The sequence below is a fragment of the Olea europaea genome, chromosome 16 (assembly GCF_002742605.1).
Source record: "Olea europaea var. sylvestris chromosome 16, O_europaea_v1, whole genome shotgun sequence".
NCBI classification, from domain to species: Eukaryota; Viridiplantae; Streptophyta; class Magnoliopsida; order Lamiales; family Oleaceae; genus Olea; species Olea europaea.
Genome location: NC_036252.1, coordinates 9,628,504 through 9,647,294, shown reverse-complemented (window position 1 = coordinate 9,647,294; position 18,791 = coordinate 9,628,504). Strand labels below are relative to the sequence as shown.

General features: G+C 36.7%; 1 protein-coding gene across 2 annotated transcripts; it reads left to right on the top strand.

Moving 5' to 3' along the window:
• Positions 1–18,318, top strand: LOC111412048 (fimbrin-5-like). Of its 2 annotated transcripts, none has more exons than XM_023042783.1 (15): positions 1–127; positions 450–551; positions 645–815; positions 1,254–1,492; positions 1,586–1,757; positions 1,840–1,878; positions 1,977–2,045; positions 2,121–2,237; positions 4,245–4,456; positions 5,289–5,444; positions 5,519–5,718; positions 17,313–17,470; positions 17,557–17,653; positions 17,773–17,864; positions 17,949–18,318. In XM_023042783.1, the coding sequence occupies exons 1-15, from the start codon at positions 77–79 to the stop codon at positions 18,153–18,155; spliced, it is 2,082 nt and encodes a 693-aa protein (XP_022898551.1). In that variant the 5' UTR covers positions 1–76; the 3' UTR covers positions 18,156–18,318. The 2 variants fall into 2 exon arrangements, with proteins under 2 accessions (XP_022898551.1, XP_022898552.1); XM_023042784.1 differs by having other exon boundaries at positions 40–278.
• The last annotated feature ends 473 nt before the right edge of the window (positions 18,319–18,791 follow it).

Sequence of the window (18,791 nt, the reverse complement as noted above, 5' to 3'; positions counted from 1 at the left end):
GGTATTTAAACGAGCAAAACTTGGCAGGCAATGTTTTTACCTTGAAAAAGGAAGAATCAAGATCCATGCTACACCTATGTTTGGCCCTTTGCCTTCCTCGGTATTCGGATGTTCACAAGGCAAAACGGTTTTTTCTCCTTCATTTTCATTTTCATTTTCATTTTCATTTTCCATTACTCGCATTGCAAAAATGGCACCTGAAACAAATAGTAAATAAGTGAAATTCATTAGACATGGGCTTGTTCATCGACTAATTTCTCCCATCAATAGCTTTCTGTGTAAGTTTCAACATTTTTTTTTTTTTTTGCACCCATTTTGATTATCTGAATCTTGTTTTTTTATTTTGGGGGTAAAAATTTCCAATTGATTTGAAACATGCATGCATCGATGTTAAAATAATATGGATTTTAAAATTGACTGAATTCAGTATTTGTGTTGTACACTATTAGCAAATACACGAGAAAATGTCCAGTTTTGTGGGCGTTCTTGTTTCTGATCCATGGCTTCAAAGCCAATTCACTCAAGTCGAGCTTCGCAGCCTTAAATCCAAAGTACGTAATTTACTTACAGTATACAATGTCTTGTTTTTCTTGATTTGTATAGTTTGTTTTGACACGGTTAGCTTACATTCTGGCTGGGTATAGTTTCTTTCTGTGGGTGATAAATCTGGGAAGGTCAGATTGAGAGATTTGCCAGCAGTTATGGTGAAACTGAAGGCTGTCAGCGACATGTTAACTCAAGATGAGATTATGGATATCTTGAACGAGTCTTCTTCTGACTTCAACCAAGATATTGATTTTGAATCTTTCCTTCGGGTAAGTGTTGTGAATTTACGGCTTGAAATATGGAATTTAATTGGCATTTTCTTATTGTGGATGAAATTTGAAAGAATTGGGGGAAAGCAATGGAAGTATTTCATGTAATTTACTTATAGTATACAATGTCTTGTTTTTATTGATTTGTATAGTTTGTTTTGACATGGTTAGCTTACATTCTGGCTGGGTATAGTTTCTTTCTGTGGGTGATAAATCTAGGAAGGTCAGACTGAGAGATTTGCCAGCAGCTATGGTGAAACTGAAGTCTGTCAGCGACATGCTAACTCAAGATGAGATTATGGATATCCTGAACGAGTCGGATTTCTGACTTCAACCAAGAATTGATTATGGAATATGGAATTTAATTGACATTTTCTTATTGTGGATGAAATTTGAAAGAAATGGGGGAAAGCAATGGAAGTATTTAGTATTGGACAGGCATATTTGAACCTTCAAGCACGAGCCACAGCAAAAATTGGTGATTCCAAAACTTCGTCTTCGTTCCTCAAAGCCACCACAACCACACTTCGTCACACCATTAGTGAACCTGAGAAATCTTCATATGTTGCTCACATCAATAGCTTTCTTGGTGAAGATCCATTCTTAAAGAAGTATCTACCCTTAGATCCAGCAACCAATGTTCTCTTTGACCTAGCAAAGGATGGAGTTCTTTTATGGTACTTTAAAGTAATTTTTGATAATATGGAAAAAATATATACACATGACATTTTAACTCTCTGGTTTTTGATCAATTTAGTCATTTCTCCCAGTAAACTCATTAATGTGGCTGTCCCTGGTACAATAGACGAGCGAGCTATCAATACCAAGCAGGTATTGAATCCGTGGGAGAGGAACGAGAACCACACCCTGTGCCTCAATTCTGCAAAGGCAATTGGATGCACTGTGGTGAACATTGGCACTCAAGACCTAGTTGAAGCAAGAGTAAGTAAATTAGTGATGTTCAAATATTATTATATCTCGCATATATATGTTACTGATGGTAGTGTTTTCGATTATTTTACAGCCCCATCTGGTCCTTGGGTTGATTTCTCAAATAATCAAGGTATGGTGCTTCAATTGATCAGTTTTGCTATATACCAGGAAGATATCAAGTTTTAATCGTCTTAACGTTTGTTAAATTTGATAATGTGGAATTACCAGATACAATTGTTAGCTGATCTGAATCTGAAAAAGACTCCTCAACTTGTTGAATTGGTGGAAGATAGCAAGGTCAGAAATTCAATCTAAAATGTTAACCAAAATTTCATCGTACCCTAAAAAATAGAATGGTAATACTAATTGCAGGAAGTGGAAGAGCTCATGAGCTTAGCTCCAGAGAAAGTTCTTCTGAAATGGATGAATTTTCATTTGAAGAAGGCAGGATATAAAAAGCAGGTTACAAATTTTTCATCTGATCTCAAGGTAATAAGAGTTCTAACGTTATAATATCTGCTACAAGTTTACTAGTTGGAATTCTCATTGCCAAGACATCTACAGAGTGTAATTAAATTTCAGCTAGAAATTCCATGGTTTTGATAGAAAAAACATGGAGTTGAAATAGATTTTTATTTTGTTGTATATATTTGCGAAATGCGTCACTCAGAAACAATTTGCACTTATAAACTTGACGTAGACATATGTGGTCAAACTTGCACCTTTTATGATCTTCTAATTCAATATGATGATATCTGCTAAGTTTTTTCCTGTTATTTTTGCTTGTTTGGAAATGAGTTAGGTGATGCATGTTCATGATGAAACTTTTAGTAGACAACGTGGACCAGCCAAAATGAATTAGTATCGAAGCATAAAATACATTCTGTTTTCAGTATCGTTTTGAGTTGAATGATGGGATAGAATCTGTTTGTTCTCTTCCTCAGTCATCCCCCAGCCTTGGCTCCCCTTCTCCCAAATAGGGTATCCTTGTCTACTCTTATGAAATTTTGTATTCTCTTTTTCTTCACTGCACCGCATCTTGTTTTATTGACAGTTTATCAGCAAATTCACCAATTATTTGACATACCATAGAATGAAATAAAAATATTACAAAGGCTAGGGTGTTTTTATTTAGAATAATGCTATTTATAGTGAAGGCTATTGACAGTCGTTCTACGTGGTATACACATGACGGTTTTTTACTTGACGCATTAATATGGTAATTTTTTATTACCTTATGCATCAAATAAAAAACTGCAATGTGTTTGCCACGTAGAACAACTATTGATAGTCTTTCATAATGAATAGCATTACTCTTCTATTTATCTAGTAATTTTTTTTTTTTCTTTTTTGGATTGCTAAAAAAAAAGACTTTTATAAGGATATTCTGTTTGCTTTGAATAACAATGCCTCTGAAACTCATAGTAAGATTTCATTATCTCCAAGTTCAGGTGCATGTATATTTTTAAATGAGTTCCATTTTTAATGTTCTGGATGAGTGATGCATGACCGCCTCTTTATACAAAATTAAACTATATCAGAGAAAAGTCAAAAAGTTATAGTTGAATATAGAAATGAATTTGGAAGAAATTAATAGAAAAAAGAAAAAATTATTAGAGGCACCTGGTAATATCTCCTAGGCAAGAAAAAGATCCTTAGAATCTTCTCACGGCCTTCTAGAATTACTCTTGAAAAATTGAAGTTCTCTTTCGCCATTAAAAGATGTAAAGTAGTGTACTACTCTAAACCAAGAGATTACATCATAATTTACAGACTCTTATAGATATTGATTTTACGATTTAGATTTGTTGAATGATTATGAAAGATAATGAGTAAGTCCTAGTTCAACAAGGATTATAAATGAGTTTGGATGAAATTGTCCGCTGATATTAGTTTATATTTCCGATTGAGGTAAAATCGGGATTGTCAAGGATTTTGCAATAATTATTGAAGTCATCGTAGGCGAACTGTCAAATTTACCAATCTTTCAATGGACAAATAATGGTACAACATAAAAGAATAAAGTCAATATTTTCATCATGAATAAGACTTATCAGAATCCTATGAAGAAAAAATTGCTAATTGAAACTCACAATACTAAAAGCCATCAGTAATACAGGCTTTCAGCCAACTGATATTGAAAAAATTAACTTCATTTTTGTTCTCTTTTCTGTCAATACGAAGCAAATTTTATTAGGAAACATCAAATTTATAGTCATAGGTATTGTAATGTAATCTGACCATAAACTTTTGTTCCATTGAGAGAAAAAATTACACTTTCTGTTGAATTATATATGCAGACTTCTTACAGTTCTGCATATTTTCCTAGTGGCACTTTTACTTATACGTTCGCACCCACTCTCATTAGCTGTGCTCATTTTCATTTGGGACTTGTCTTTGGAAGTATCAATTATCGACATAGTCATCTGCTTATTAAGAATTTCGAAATTGTAGCTATTTTTCTAATCTGATGTTACTAGCTTATCTAACCTGCAGGACGGGGAAGCTTATGCTCATTTGCTCAATGCTTTGGCTCCAGAACATGGTACGACTACGACTTTAGATGCAAAAGATCCTACTGAAAGAGCGAATTTGATTCTTGAGCAAGCAGAGAAACTGGATTGCAGAAGATATGTTACTTCAAAGGACATTGTTGAGGGCTCACCGAACTTAAATCTTGCGTTTGTCGCTCAAATATTCCAACACAGGTTAGACTCTAAATTGCAATATCATATTAATGTGGTGCCAGATGGGAACTTCGTGTCTGCTGAACTCACTGAATTCATCCCATATGCCATCTATTCTACTAGCACTGCCAAGTAATCCATTTCATATTATCAATGAGTAAATAATCATAGCTACCTTGTACACAGTGAACAAACATATAATTAATGACAATATAATTTATTTTAACTGTTTAGAAACCATAATTGGTATAAGTAGAATCAAATTTATATTTGTGACATTGTGGCCTCAGGTTGGAATAGGATGATTAAAAACAAAGAGCAATTTCGAATATGTACGTTCTAATTGGTCAAAATAATACTACAGGTGGATGGTGGAGTTTGAAGGTAGATGGGGGTACACAATGGCATGCGAGAGATTCGAGCTGCCTTTGTTGGCTGTATATACTTGTATGAACGCCTGTGTGTTAAGAGTGTGTATTGAATATAGAGAGCGAGAGAGAGGTGTATCTATCAGGCAGGGATGTCATTGATAGAGATAGTGAAGACATAATTTTATTTCATTCTTGTGTACATTGCATAATATTCTTGTGTACATTGCATAATACTACGCTTTCCTTGGCAAGGGCATCTTTTGTACACATATCTAGGGGCTGTGCTAACTTGTTACCTGCACAGAAACACCTTTATCTGTTTATGTCTTTTGGTATATGTTTAGCAGAATGTCCAGTTCTAATGCAATTTAGCAATTGATTCTACTTGTTCTAAAAATTCTCATTCCACATAAATTTTTATCTTGTTGTTTGCTTGTTTGATTGTAGATTTACAACTGATTATTGTGTTAATTTTGTTGCAGGAATGGCCTATCAGTGGACAACTCAAAGCTTTCTTTTGCTAATATGATGACGGAGGATGCTCAAACTTCAAGGGAAGAGAGATGCTTCCGGCTATGGATTAATAGCCTTGGAACTGATACATATGTTAATAACGTATTTGAAGATGTCAGGACAGGGTGGGTTAGCCACTTCTTTGCGATGATATTGGGCTTTATAAATTACTTTTGATTTTCATTCTTCTTGTCTACAGATGGGTTCTTTTAGAAGTGCTTGATAAAACATCCCCAGGGTCAGTAAATTGGAAACATGCTACAAAACCTCCTATTAAGATGCCTTTCAGGAAAGTTGAAAATTGCAACCAAGTGATAAGTATTGGGAAGGAATTGAACTTTTCGCTGGTGAATGTTGCTGGAAATGATATTGTGCAGGGAAACAAGAAGCTCATATTAGGTGAGAGTTATCTTACTCTTAATCCCTCCCCCATTTTTTAATTTTATTTCATTACTACCACCCAAGGGCGGAGCCAGGTAGATATGTTAGGATGGGCTGAAAATTGAATTTTTTTCTTAAATGCTCTTTGCTACTCGAGATTTATTTTAAAAAGTTACACTCTTCACACTAATGACAAAATGGGTTAAGATATATTTTTAAACATTTATGACAAAATTCTAACAAATATATTTTTAAATGACAAAAGTAAATATAAAGCATATTTCCATTTCGTGGTCGAAGTAAATAAATTTTTAACTCACAAGTGTAAATAAGCAATATACGAAAAAATACATTAGAAAAAATTAGGCCGTGGTTGGTTTGTCGTTTTTGACCCATTTTTCGTTTTCCTTTTTTGAAAACGCGGAAAGCGCGTTTAATCCGTCGTTTTCGAAAACGTATTTTCGAAAACGAGTTAAAATTTATAACTAAAAACGCAAAATGACTTTTTATCGTTTTCAGTTATAAATGTCGAAAACGCTCAAAACGCTCAAAACGGGTCGTTTTCAGGGAAAACCAAAAATCGTTTTGAAAATGAAAATGCAAACCAACCACTACCTTAATTACTTTTAAGCTTAGTCAAACATGTGAAATGCTACAATAAGATATTTATTTTTACTTTAATCAATAAAAAATATTTCTAATATAATAAATTAATTTGATTATCAATGAACTATTTAAATTTAAATAATTGAACATTGGGTTTGGGTTGGGAATGAAGTTAATTGTGTAAAATTACTTTATGGACTGGGCTAAATTTTTTTCTTATTTATTTAACCAATAATTTGGGTTGAATTTTCCATTTTTTTAACAAGTTAATTAGCTTTTGGGTTGGGGCCGGCCCGCAGCCCACCCCAGCCCCATCTCTTTCCGTCTCTGCTACCACCACTACTAAATGGACGCTATCTACTAGTTTAAGCTTTTAGCTCAAGTGGTTCAAGCTATTGGGGCTATTCAGATTTCATATTTTAGGCTGGCACATTTTGCTTTACAATGTTGTTTTTATTCTTCATTTCATGCCGAAGCCATATTTGATTTTGCCATCTGCATAAAACTTGATCTGATACTTCTACGTTTTCCATAAGTGTTGTTCTTCTCAAATTTTATTAGTTAACTTAATTAGGTAATTAACTTGACCCTTCAGTAAGTTCTTATATGGTTGACCTCTAATAAATTTTTCTTAGCCCTAGGGTTAACTAACGACTTTACGATTTATAATGCATCTCAATTGTTGAAATTCTAGGAAACAAAGAACATGAATATGATGGGACTCTGCTAGAAGAGAGATGATAATTGAAGAATTTTATTGAATACGGAAAGGAAATTACACGGGAATGCTAGATAAGAATAAAGAAACTAGACTCTCTATCACTCTTTCTACTCTTTTCTGTGCTCCTATCCTTCCTCCCTTATTCTATTTATAACCTTCTTCTAACTGAATTGATTCCCCCCACATGCTCCACAAAATCGAAGTTAGTTATTCTTCAGCTGCAGAGCTGCTTCTCCATCTTTTTGGATTTTTCTAGAGTAAGTGAACCGTATTGGAGGCCTATCAATACCCCCGGTTTCCAAAGACACCTTCTCCTCAAGGTGGAAGTTCAGGAAGTGTTGCAAAATTGAGTTACTGATTCCTACGAAGCCTCTGACCTAGCTGTAGGTGTCTTGGAGGTGCCATACGAGGTCGGAACTGAGGTGAGGGAGAATTAGTGGATTGGTGATCTTCTGTCCAAGGCTTTCTTAAGCTGTGAATTATGAAAAATAGGGTGTATTGCTGAGGTGGGAGGTAGTTTCAAACGATATGCACCTGACCAATACGTTTCAAAACTTCAAATGGACCAAAATACTTAGGACCGAGTTTCTTGTTTGGCTTGTTTGCCAGTGAGCGAAGGTGGGAAGGTCGAAGCTTGAAATAGACCAGATCCCCTTCGGCTAATTGAACATCAAGATGATGTTTATCAACTATTATCTTCATCTTTTCTTGAGCACGGATGAGATGGGCCTTTAGTTAGAAGACATGCTGTCTCTGTCCTGCTATTGTTGTTCAACCGAATGTATTGGTGTGGTCTGATTTCCATAATGGATTAATGGTGGAGGGTCTCTCCCATAAACTGCCCGAAATGGAGTGCTGTTTGTAGCGCATGAAAAGTGGTGTTATACCAGTATTCAACCCATGGTACCCGTGTGGACCAGCTTTGAGGCTTATTAAAAGAGAAATAGCGGAGAAATGTTTCCAGACACCTATTGATTACCTCCATCTGTTCTTTGAGGGTGATAGGCGGTGCTACGGTGAAAGTGTGTTCCTTGCAGGCGAAAGAGTTCGGTCCAAAAGTGACTAATGAAGATTTTGTCTCGATTTGAAACGATGGAACTGGGAATGCCATGGAGCCGCACCACTTCTTTGACAAATAGGCCTGCGACGTCAGATGTCGTGAAGGGATGCTTAAGTGGCAGAAAGTGAGCATATTTACTTAAAACGGTCAACTACCACCAACAAGGAATCGAACCCAGTTGACTTTGGCAACCCTCGATAAAATCCATCGATATGTCCTCCCAAATTTGTTGCGGAATCAACAGCGGTTGGAAAAGACCCGCGGGTGATCAGGCAAGTGTTTTATTCTGTTGACATACGAGACATTCTTCCACAAACTTCTTAATATCCTTCTTCATTCCCCGCCAATACACTTCACTTCTCAGCTACTTTTAGGTACACAAAAAACCTGAATGCCCTCCAATGGAGTTGCTGTGGAATTCATTTAGCAAGGTTGGGATCAAAGAGGAAGAATGGGAAAGCACCAGGCGGCCTTTGTACATCAATTTGTTGTGTTCAAGTAAGTAATGGGGACGTGAATCTGGGTCGACTTGCAGTTCGTCTCTGTTCTTTACAAGCATCGAATCTGTCCCTATCTGACTCTGAATTAGCCGCATATTCCTCATGATTGGAAACGAGATGGCTGAAAGTTCAATTGGAGAGAGGACTCGAGATAAGGCGTCGCAGCCTTGTTCTCCATACCTGGTCGGTATTGGATCTCAAAGTCGTATCACATGAGCTTAGTAACCTAGCGTTGGAATTCCCTCGGTACCATCCGCTGCTCCAAAAGGTACTTAAGGCTGCGTTGGTTTGTTTGTAATATGAATCGATGCCTCAATAAGTAATGCATCCATTTTTGTATTGCCAAAACTACTGCCATTAGCTCCCTTTCATAAATGGACTTCTGCTGAGAACATGCTGAGAGTACTTGACTGTAGTAGGCAATTGGCTGTCGGTCTTAGATCAAAATAGCCCCTAAACCAAACCCTAATGCGTCGGTTTCAATTGTAAAAACATTAGAAAAATTTAGTAGTGCCAACACGGGAACAGATGTTATTGCTTCCTTAAGTTGTTGGAAAGCTTTATTTGCTTCTTGATTCCACATGAAAGCATCCTTCTTTAGTTGCCGTGTGAGGGGCCACGATATCGTTCCATAGCTAGACACGACCCTTCGATAATATCCAGTCAGTCCTCGAAACCCTCAAAGTTTCTTGAGGATCCAAGGTGTTGGCCAATTAACCATCGCGGCTACCTTGCTAGATCAGCTACAAGCCCCCTTGTCGACACCAGATGCCCTAAGTATTCAATTTGGGTTTGAGTGAACAGACACTTCCTGTCATTGGCGTATAACTGGTGCCAACGTAAGGCTTGAAACACCAGCTCCAAATGTTGCACATATGAGTCCACATCTTTGCTATAAACTAGGATGTCATTAAAGAACACTAAGATAAACTTCCTTAAATAGCTTCTAAACACCTCATTCATCAAAGACTGGAAAGTTGCCGGTGCATTGGTGAGACCGAATGGCATGACAAGAAATTCATAGTGTTCTTCATGCATCCTGAACGTGGTCTTAGGCACATCTTCCTTTAATATTTAATTTGATGATGTGCTGACTTCAGGTCCAATTTTGAAAGATCGTCGCCCCATGTAGCTCGTTTAATAATTCGTCAATAACGGGGATCGAGAATTTATCCGAAACAGTGGCTTTGTCGAGGGCCCGATAATCAACGCAAAAATGCCAACTACCCTTTTTTTTAACCAGCAAAATTGGACTAGAGAAGGGGCATATGCTACGTTGAATGATGCTTACGGCCAGCATTTCTAGCACCGACCTTTCTATCTCATTTTTTTGAATCTGCGAGTATCTATAGGGCCTGACATTTGTTGGTTCCGTTTCGTCTTTCAATCTGATTATATGATTGATGCTTCAAGTTGAGGACAATCCTCCTGGTTCCTAGAACACCTGCTGAAATTGTAGAAGTAACTGCTTCACAATTGCTGGTGGCTCTTCCTTCTCCTTGATTTTCGCTCCTGTAGGCACGTTTTCCAATCGTATTCCCTGCCTTTTGTGCTGTAATGTCTTCACTATGGCTTTAAGGGAGATTTCCGTTTTATGGAGCCCGGGGTCTCCTTTCAAAACCATTACCGAACCTGTGAGGAGCTTCTAGTTGATTTCCATGTTTCCCAACGTACAAAGCCATTGCAACCCCAGAACTACATCTGTACCGCCAATTCTAATGGAAGAAAATCCTCAGCTACGGTAAGTCCCTGTAACTCCAAGACGACTCCCTATAGATCCTTTGTCCCCTAACAAATTCCCCATAGCTCATAATGACTTCGTAATTTGTCATAGCTGTAGTCGGCAGTCCCAACTTCTAAACTAGTTTTGAGGCAATAAAGTTGTGTATGGCTCCGCAGTCGATAAAAATGACGACTTCTTTCTACCGTAATATGCCCTTGATCTTCATAGTCCCAGGGGTTGTCAGACCTACCACTAAATTCAATGATAGTTCTACCTTCTCTGCCACTTTTACTGGAGGTATCTTCCACTTGCCAATTCAATCGACCCCAGAGTCATCATCCCCGTCGTCGTCCTGTACTAGCAGCACTCTTAGCTCACGGTGTCGGCATTGATGACCCACTGTAAACTTCTCATCATATCTGAAGCAGAGACCCTTCTCTTTTTTTCGTTGCCATTCTACGTCGGTCAAGCACCTTACTAGGACTTCGCGCTTTGTAATAGCCGGCCATTCCCCCACGGTGACGGTTTTTGTTGGGAAAGTCTCGAACCTGTTGGTCTCCAATCTAGACATCATTGAATTGGGTTTGACTGCCTTTAGGGTCGTGGGTTCCTGGAGGCTCCTTATAATCGGATTACGGTCTTCAATCTTCTGGGCCGTTTCCATAATTGGGCCCAATCTCCTTGGGCCCAATAGCCTTAACTTAGCCCTTACATCTAGTGTCAACCTATTTACAAAGGTAATCTCAAGAACGTCGTCCGACACCCTTCTCAATGGTGCGGCCAACGACTCAAATTCCCGTTGGAATTTTGCTACACTTCCTACCTGTTTAATAGCTAAAAATCGTTCACAGAGGTTTCCTTCCCGTGTGGACCTAAACCGCAGTAATAATTGTTGTTGGAACTGTTGCCATATTTGGAAGGGGGACTGCGTTTTAGTCCATTGAAGACAAACTAGTGCCTCTCCCTCTAAGCTGACTGCTATAGCCCCTAATTTCTCTTGTTCCATCAGCCCATTGACCTTGAAGTACCTTTTTGCTCAGAACAGCCACCCATTTGGATTTTCTCCGAAGAAAATGGGCATTTCGAGCTTCCGCATTTGTCGCCACCCTTCCTCTTCCTTGCTCGGTGTCATATTAGCGGTGGGACCTCCATAGCTAGCCTCCCCTATCCCTTCTGACCACTTCCCTGCGATTGGTTGGTTCTCCCTGCCCTCCGGTGGTTTGCCCTGAAGCACCGGTCCTTCAAAATTGCTTCCCGATCCATCACCTCCCTCGTTTTTGCTTAGTCTAGTTTTTGATTTGGACAGGGCGGCTACCTCCTTTCTGGTTTCCTCCATGGATTGTAACTTTTTGGCCATGCTCTGAGCTAGGTGTTCCACTAATTTCTTCAGTCCGAGAAGGCACTATATCTTTCCCTTCATCTCCTCCATTTCTTTTTCTATAAGATCCATTCTGTTGTCTGCCTGTTTTGAGCCATCAGGAATGTTGCTCTGATACCAATTTGATGGGACTCTGCTAGAAGAGAAATGATAATTGAAATTTTTTATTGAATACCGAAAGGAAATTACACGGGAATGCTATATAAGAATAAAGAAACTAGACTCTATTACTCTTTCTACTCTTTTCTGTGCTCCTAGCCTTCCTCCCCTATTTATAACCTTCTTCTAACTAAATTGATTTCCCCCACATGCTCCACAAAATCGAAGTTAGTTATTCTTCAGCTGTTGAGTTGCTTCTCCATCTTTCTGGATTCTTCTAGAGTAAGTCAATCGTATTGGAGGCCTATCATAATAGTGTAAACATTTGTTGAGATCTTTGCATAGATAGTAATGTCTTTAATAATTGTACAAGGAACATTCATATTAACTCTAAGGGTATATCCTGAAATTGCATAGATTGTCCTACCACATTTAGTGAGTGGGGGAAATTACTTAGATATTTCTTCTTGTTGGGTTTTTTATTTTGACAAATAGAGGTGAGATCTGCTATATTGTAGATGGAAGATCATTGAACTGTCTAATCCTCTTTTACCATTCTATCCACAATCTCAAGAGTGATATTCTCTGGTTTATCTTTTATAGAATGAAACAATTCCATGATATTTCAATGTGATAGCATGTTTCACTCCAGTTAAGATTATCGCAAAATTTCGTTCTCTCGAGCAAGTGCCTTGATCTTGCCGTCGGTTCAGGCCTTATGGAAAAAGAAGACATTTTTAGTCACAATTAATTGTAATACCTTCGAGTATAACTTCAGGACCAATTGATGCGATAAGGAAGGAACTAAAAGTCTATTCAAGATGAAAGACCGATAATTAGTAGAATTTGAGTTTATTTAGATCATATTAGTTTGATTTTGACAATGTTATCTTTTATTTCAAGTTTGTTTAATAGGAAGTTTATTTAATTTTGAAGTCCTCTTCTATATAAAATGTGATGCAGCAACAACTCGAATAATTAATTGAAAATAAGAACAGATCTATGGAGAAGAGGGAATTAAGGGAAGAATAGGGGTAGGAGAAGAATTCACAGAAGAAACAATAGAAAAAGGATGGAGAGGAGAAAATTGCCACAAGCCATCAAAATAATTTTATTCATTCATCAACTGTCAATTATATGAAAAATGAGATTTGAATAACAAAATGAAACCCAAAGAAAAAGGGCGAAGTCCATTACACAAGTCCATAAATAGTAGTCCAACTAAAATATACAAAATAGAAGTCCAATAAAATAAAACAAATATACGTAAATGATGTCCTCATCAACCCTTCTGGGGTGGGAGAAAACTCGACCCTATTGAGTGGACATATCACTATAGGCTGCAGTCAATTTCCTAACCATAAGCTGAGTGGTCGGGTAAGCTTCTTTCGACGTCTGGAAAAATGTGTTAGTGGAGGTCTAAATTTGCCGTCCTGACCAACTCTCCCGGAGTGGATGGGAGGTGATCTGGGCTAAGGAAGATCCTATTGACTCCGATAGAGCTCCAATAAATCTGGGTCCAATTGCTGTAGTGTCTCTTCGGAGATTCATGTACAGTCAGAATCTGGACGATCAATCCAACGAACAAAGAAGCGTTGAACCTCTTCATCATTAGTTAACACAGTCTCTTCATCTAAAATAACATCAATTTTATCTCTGTATGCTGTGGGATGAGGTATTGGGTTAGAAGTGGCCAAAGAATCAGGATTAGGATCCACGGAAGAAGGTAAAAGAGGATCATTGGAGGGATTGAAATGGCTTTTATAAGCAACTAAGTCCTCAATATTAAAAGTAAAGTGGCATCCAAGGTGTGGTAGGATGTCAACAACATAAGCATTTGGACCCACTTGCTTTAGAATTTTAAAAGATGATTATTCTAGTTATCCTGACATCGGTATCATTTTTCAAGAATTGTTAGCTGACTTATCTCATAATCACGTTGCTTTTTTGCTCAAAGATGGTTATCTTTTTTAAAAAGGTACCTAGTTATGTATCCATTGTGCCTCAGTTTGTGAGTTTATTATTTGGGAACTTCATGTAGGAGATCTCCCAGGTCATTTTGGTCGAGAGAAGGATGTGGCTCGCATTGTGTTACAATATCACACTTGTCTATTAGGTAAGGCCCAATGTCAAAATACTGGGTTTTATGCTTCCTTCCCTTTCCTCATGCTCCCTGGCGTGATCTTAGTGTGAATTTTGTAATAGGGTTGCCTAAAACCGCTAGAGGTGATGATTTCATTTTTGTAGTTTTGGATAGATTTTCTAAGGTGGCCCATTTTATTCCCTATTTCAATTCTACCGACGCATTCTATATCACTAAGTTATTCTTCAAAGCGGTTGTTCATCGACACAGACTTCCACTAACTATTGTGTCTGATCGTAATATTAAGTTTGTTAGTTACTTTTGAAAAATACTATGGAAATTGTTTGTAATGACTCTTACGTTTTCATGAGCATTCCACCCTTAAATAGATGGTCAAATTGAAGTAGTAAATCGTAGTCTAGGTAACTTGCATTGTTGCTTAATTGGGGAAAAAATCGGGTAATTAGGTTTGGTATTGCCAACTGCTGAGTTCGCATATGATAGTTCTATCAATAGGTTTACTAGTCATAGACCAATTGAGGTCATTCAAGGTTTTTCCCTATGTCAACCAATAGACCTAGTTCCTTTACCTATTGATTTTCGTCCTACTGTATCTGCTCAATCATTTTCTGATCATATTTGTGATTTGCATGATAAAATTAAAAGAAAAAAAAATGGCAGATGATTCACACCGTAGCATAAAGAGTTCAAGATTGGCGATTTTGTTATGATATGGCTTGCACTTGAACGCTTTTCAAAACATGCTGCAAAAAAAAAAAAAAAACCAACTTTGTTCTAGATCACTTGGTCCTTTCTCTATTATTAAAAGGCTTGGAGCTAACATTTTTCTACTTGATTTGCCAAGGCACTTAGCCCCTGTTTGATGCCCATTACCTAAAAATGAAAATGGAGGGAATATTATTTTTTAGAAAAATGAATGGTTGAAAAAGAAGAAAAAGTTTTCGATTTACGTGTAATATTATTTTATGGAAAATTTTGTGGTTGAAAATAGGAGAGAGAAAAATGGAATGTAATGTAATTTAATTTAATGGGGATCAAACGTGGGCTTAAATATTATTCCAGTTTTCAATATGGCAGATTTTTATCCTTATCGAGGTACATTCAAGCCTCCGATTTTATCTTCTAACATTCTGTAGGACTAGTTTCTTGACTGTCCCCTTGAGCTCCTATTACCATATTTTCACTTCAGCATGTTATCAATGAGGTGCTCAATGATTATATCATTGCATTCCAAAATGGGGGTTTTCATAGGTTTCTTGTGCATTGGAAAGGTGAGCGCTTGGTGATGCTACTTGGATTAATGAAGAAGAGTTTCGAATGTTAGATGCAAAGCTTTTGGATGCCTACTTGGACTATACCTAGTTGGGTCGAGTTCTTTTATCAGTTGGGAAGAAATTATGTAACAAGCAAAAAAGGAAAAGTCTATTTAAGGCGAAAGACTAAGAATTAGTAGAATTTGAGTTTATTTAGATTATAGTAGTTTGATTTTGATAATGTTATTTTATTTCAAGATTGTTTAGATAGAAGTTTATTTAATTTCGAAATCCTTTATAGAAAGGGACTTAGGGCAATGTTTACAAAAACACCTGAATTATTTGAATATAACTATTTCCTTGCCCTAGATTCTTCTCTTTGTACCCCTTTCTTTTTCAATTCTTATTGTTCATTATCAAGTTGATACATTTCCTACATCACCAATATTCTGTCACAAGATTAATAAAATCCTCTTCTAGTGTCACTTCATGATTTTCAACCACTAATTCAATCTCCTATTCGTCTTTCAAATAAATTGTCCAGTAAAAGAAAATGCAGCTTGTGAAACAAATTATGTTCCTGCATGTTTCATTAGTTCAGAACACAATGCCTCCAACCTTTAAAAGCTACTGTAAACTAAAATATGGAAGTTAGTAACTATTAAGCATTAATTTGTCCAGTGATTCAGGGATACAAAGAAAACAGAAATCCTTTTATTTACTAGATAAGGACTTATAAATCCTTTGTGCTATGGTCTAGCAATATTTGTTTGTTTCTTGCATGTCCATGTCATCAAGTTATCTCCAATGAATGTATATCTTGTTTTGTCATTGATCCTGCTAATCCGCATAATCATATGGCTCTTAGCTCGAAGATTGGTTTTTGTTAAATAGAGTTCCCCTTATAGTTGACCTTTAGATGAACTTTCCTTAGAAAATGCAAGAATTGACGTATGATACTCTTGCTTGACCTTGTATGTGACCGCTTTGATACCTTTCACAATCTATGGTTGCATCTGTTAGATCTTCCCTAGCTTGAGATTCTGCTCAATATATGTCGATTGGCTTAAAAGAAAGCATCCCCATCTCCTATATAAGATCAATAATTCATTTTTTATGTGAGAAAAACATACCATATGCGTCAATGCATTGAGTACTCTTATCACCGTTTTATCATCCACACTAAGCCCTCATTTGAGCCTAATTTTCTATTAATACATTTTTCTCCAAACTCATTTTTGACTACATGTTCTCTTAATAAAATAATATTACACGTAAATCTAAAACTTTTTCCTACTTTTCAATTACACATTCTCAAAAAATTCATTGATCTAAAATCTATTTTTACCAAATAATGGGGCTCAAACAAGGGCTACAGGTCGTTTTTATCCCTCTGTGAGTATTAGATTCCTTGACTTTGTTGAAATTCCATCTCATTTATGGCTTCCTCAAATCATCTAAACCATTCAAGAAGATATTGTTTAGGCAATAAAATGCCTTCTTTTACCTGCTCTAATTTTATGAATTGCCAGGGTGCCTGAATTGATGCTAATAAATTGCTAGATGTGGGAAGACAAGTGGACGAGGTTTACTTTTGATCCGGGGAGAGCAACATCTGTATAGAATGCTAGAATGACGATGAGCAAAGGGTGGAATGAAGGGGCGAAATTTTCTATTAAACAAATAATGTGGAAACGGTGATCAAAATGATGTGACTTTAAGCCCATATTTCATTGCATTTTAGCTTTATTAGAGAAAACTGACAAAAATTCTCTGGAATAAAGTACAAGTTCAGGGGTTGTAGAAAGGATTAATTATAAAACCTTATAGGGAAAGAAACAATGACAATTGCTTAGGATGTTGATCACACTACAAGGGACATGAACTTATGTATTAATGATGAAGACTTGTTTTGGAAGTGAGACGGCTATAAATTTTCAGACAATGGAGTTGCATGATCTTTGTAGTGTAGAGGGTGCATGGGAAAATCAACTAATTGAATGCCTTTCTAGTTTTTGACATATCTGTATTGACGTATTCATGAAGTACAAGTGCAAGAAGGGAAACTTTGTCTTTTAACTATACTGATTTAAATTTGTCTTAGTCTTTTGTTTTACGAATATTGTTTAAAAATATGACTAAATTCATTTATTTCTTTTCTCTCCCAGCATTTTTATGGCAGTTAATGAGGTTTACTATGCTCCAATTGTTGAAAAACTTGAGATCTCACTCCCAAGGAAAGGAGATAACAGATGGTGACATACTAAATTGGGCAAATGATAAAGTTAAAAAATCAGGCAGAACATCTGTAATGGAGAGCTTTAAGGTAATATTACGTCTTCTTCTTCTTTATCATCATCATGTATGTATGTTTATAAATACTATGGATGACATGTACGTACGTAATATCAGGATAAAAGCCTATCAACTGGAATTTTCTTCCTACAACTTCTGAGTGCTGTGGAGCCAAGGGTGGTTAACTGGGGCCTTGTAACAAAGGGGGAAACAGGTACGTGCACAAGTCTTCCCTTTACTCTCTTAAGTTTCTTCTCATGTCTAATTTGATGATTTGGTGAAATAATGAATTGGCATTGGCACTCACACTTGCTGTATGTAATTTGCTTACAGATGAGGATAAGAAGTTAAATGCAACTTACATAATTAGTGTTGCTCGAAAGCTTGGGTGCTCTATATTTTTATTGCCAGAGGATATTCTGGAGGTACGTACATCTAGTTATGTTACATATAACTATCATCTCCAAAAATTGTATTGTAACAGGTTTCTTTTTCATTTTTGGTAACAGGTGAACCAAAAAATGATCCTTATCTTGACAGCTAGCATAATGTACTGGAGCCTGCAACAAAATGTTGCAGAATCTGACTCAACTCCCACAGACGACATAGAATCCAGTGATACCTCTAATTTGTCAATTGATGATGTTGCCGCTTCCCCACAGTTTAGCAAACAAGCAAATTCTTCTCAACTTGAAAATGAAGGATTAAAAGATTAAAATGACTAGAAATGCATTTCACAAGTCACCTGCGTAGTCCTCATTTTTTTTTGGCCGAAAATTTATGTCTTTAGGTAGTTACTAAAAAAAGTATAATGTAATCATACGTAGTTGCCTTTTGTCATATGAAATTTAGCTGTGGTGTCTTTCATTCACCTGCATATTTATTCGTAATGTGTGTTTGAGCATCTGTTTATCATTTTTTCTAGAAAGAATGATGTTTCATATAATACTCCTAGAGGTTCCTCTCATAGGAAAAGTTGTTTTCAAATTCCTTCGTGGAAGTTTCATACTATTTATCGGCCTCAAAAGACATTTTGCATGTTATTCCAATGAGCTTGGAAGACTATATCCACAATGTTGACCTCGAAATCCAATAAGATACGTGGTCAACAGATCTCGATTCTACTTCTATCCACATTTTGAGTTCTTCAACATTTGAAAAACGTACGTGACCTTATCTTTAGCAGTGAAGGAGGTGATCGTGAGGACTTCAACGTTCAAGTCAATTAATGGTGAAATATATGGGTAAGGGAGTAAAAATGGACATGAGTAAAGGGATCCATGTTGAAGAGAACATACCATGCAATATACTATAGATGTGTTGAACTGCATTAATTTTGAAAAACACTAAGT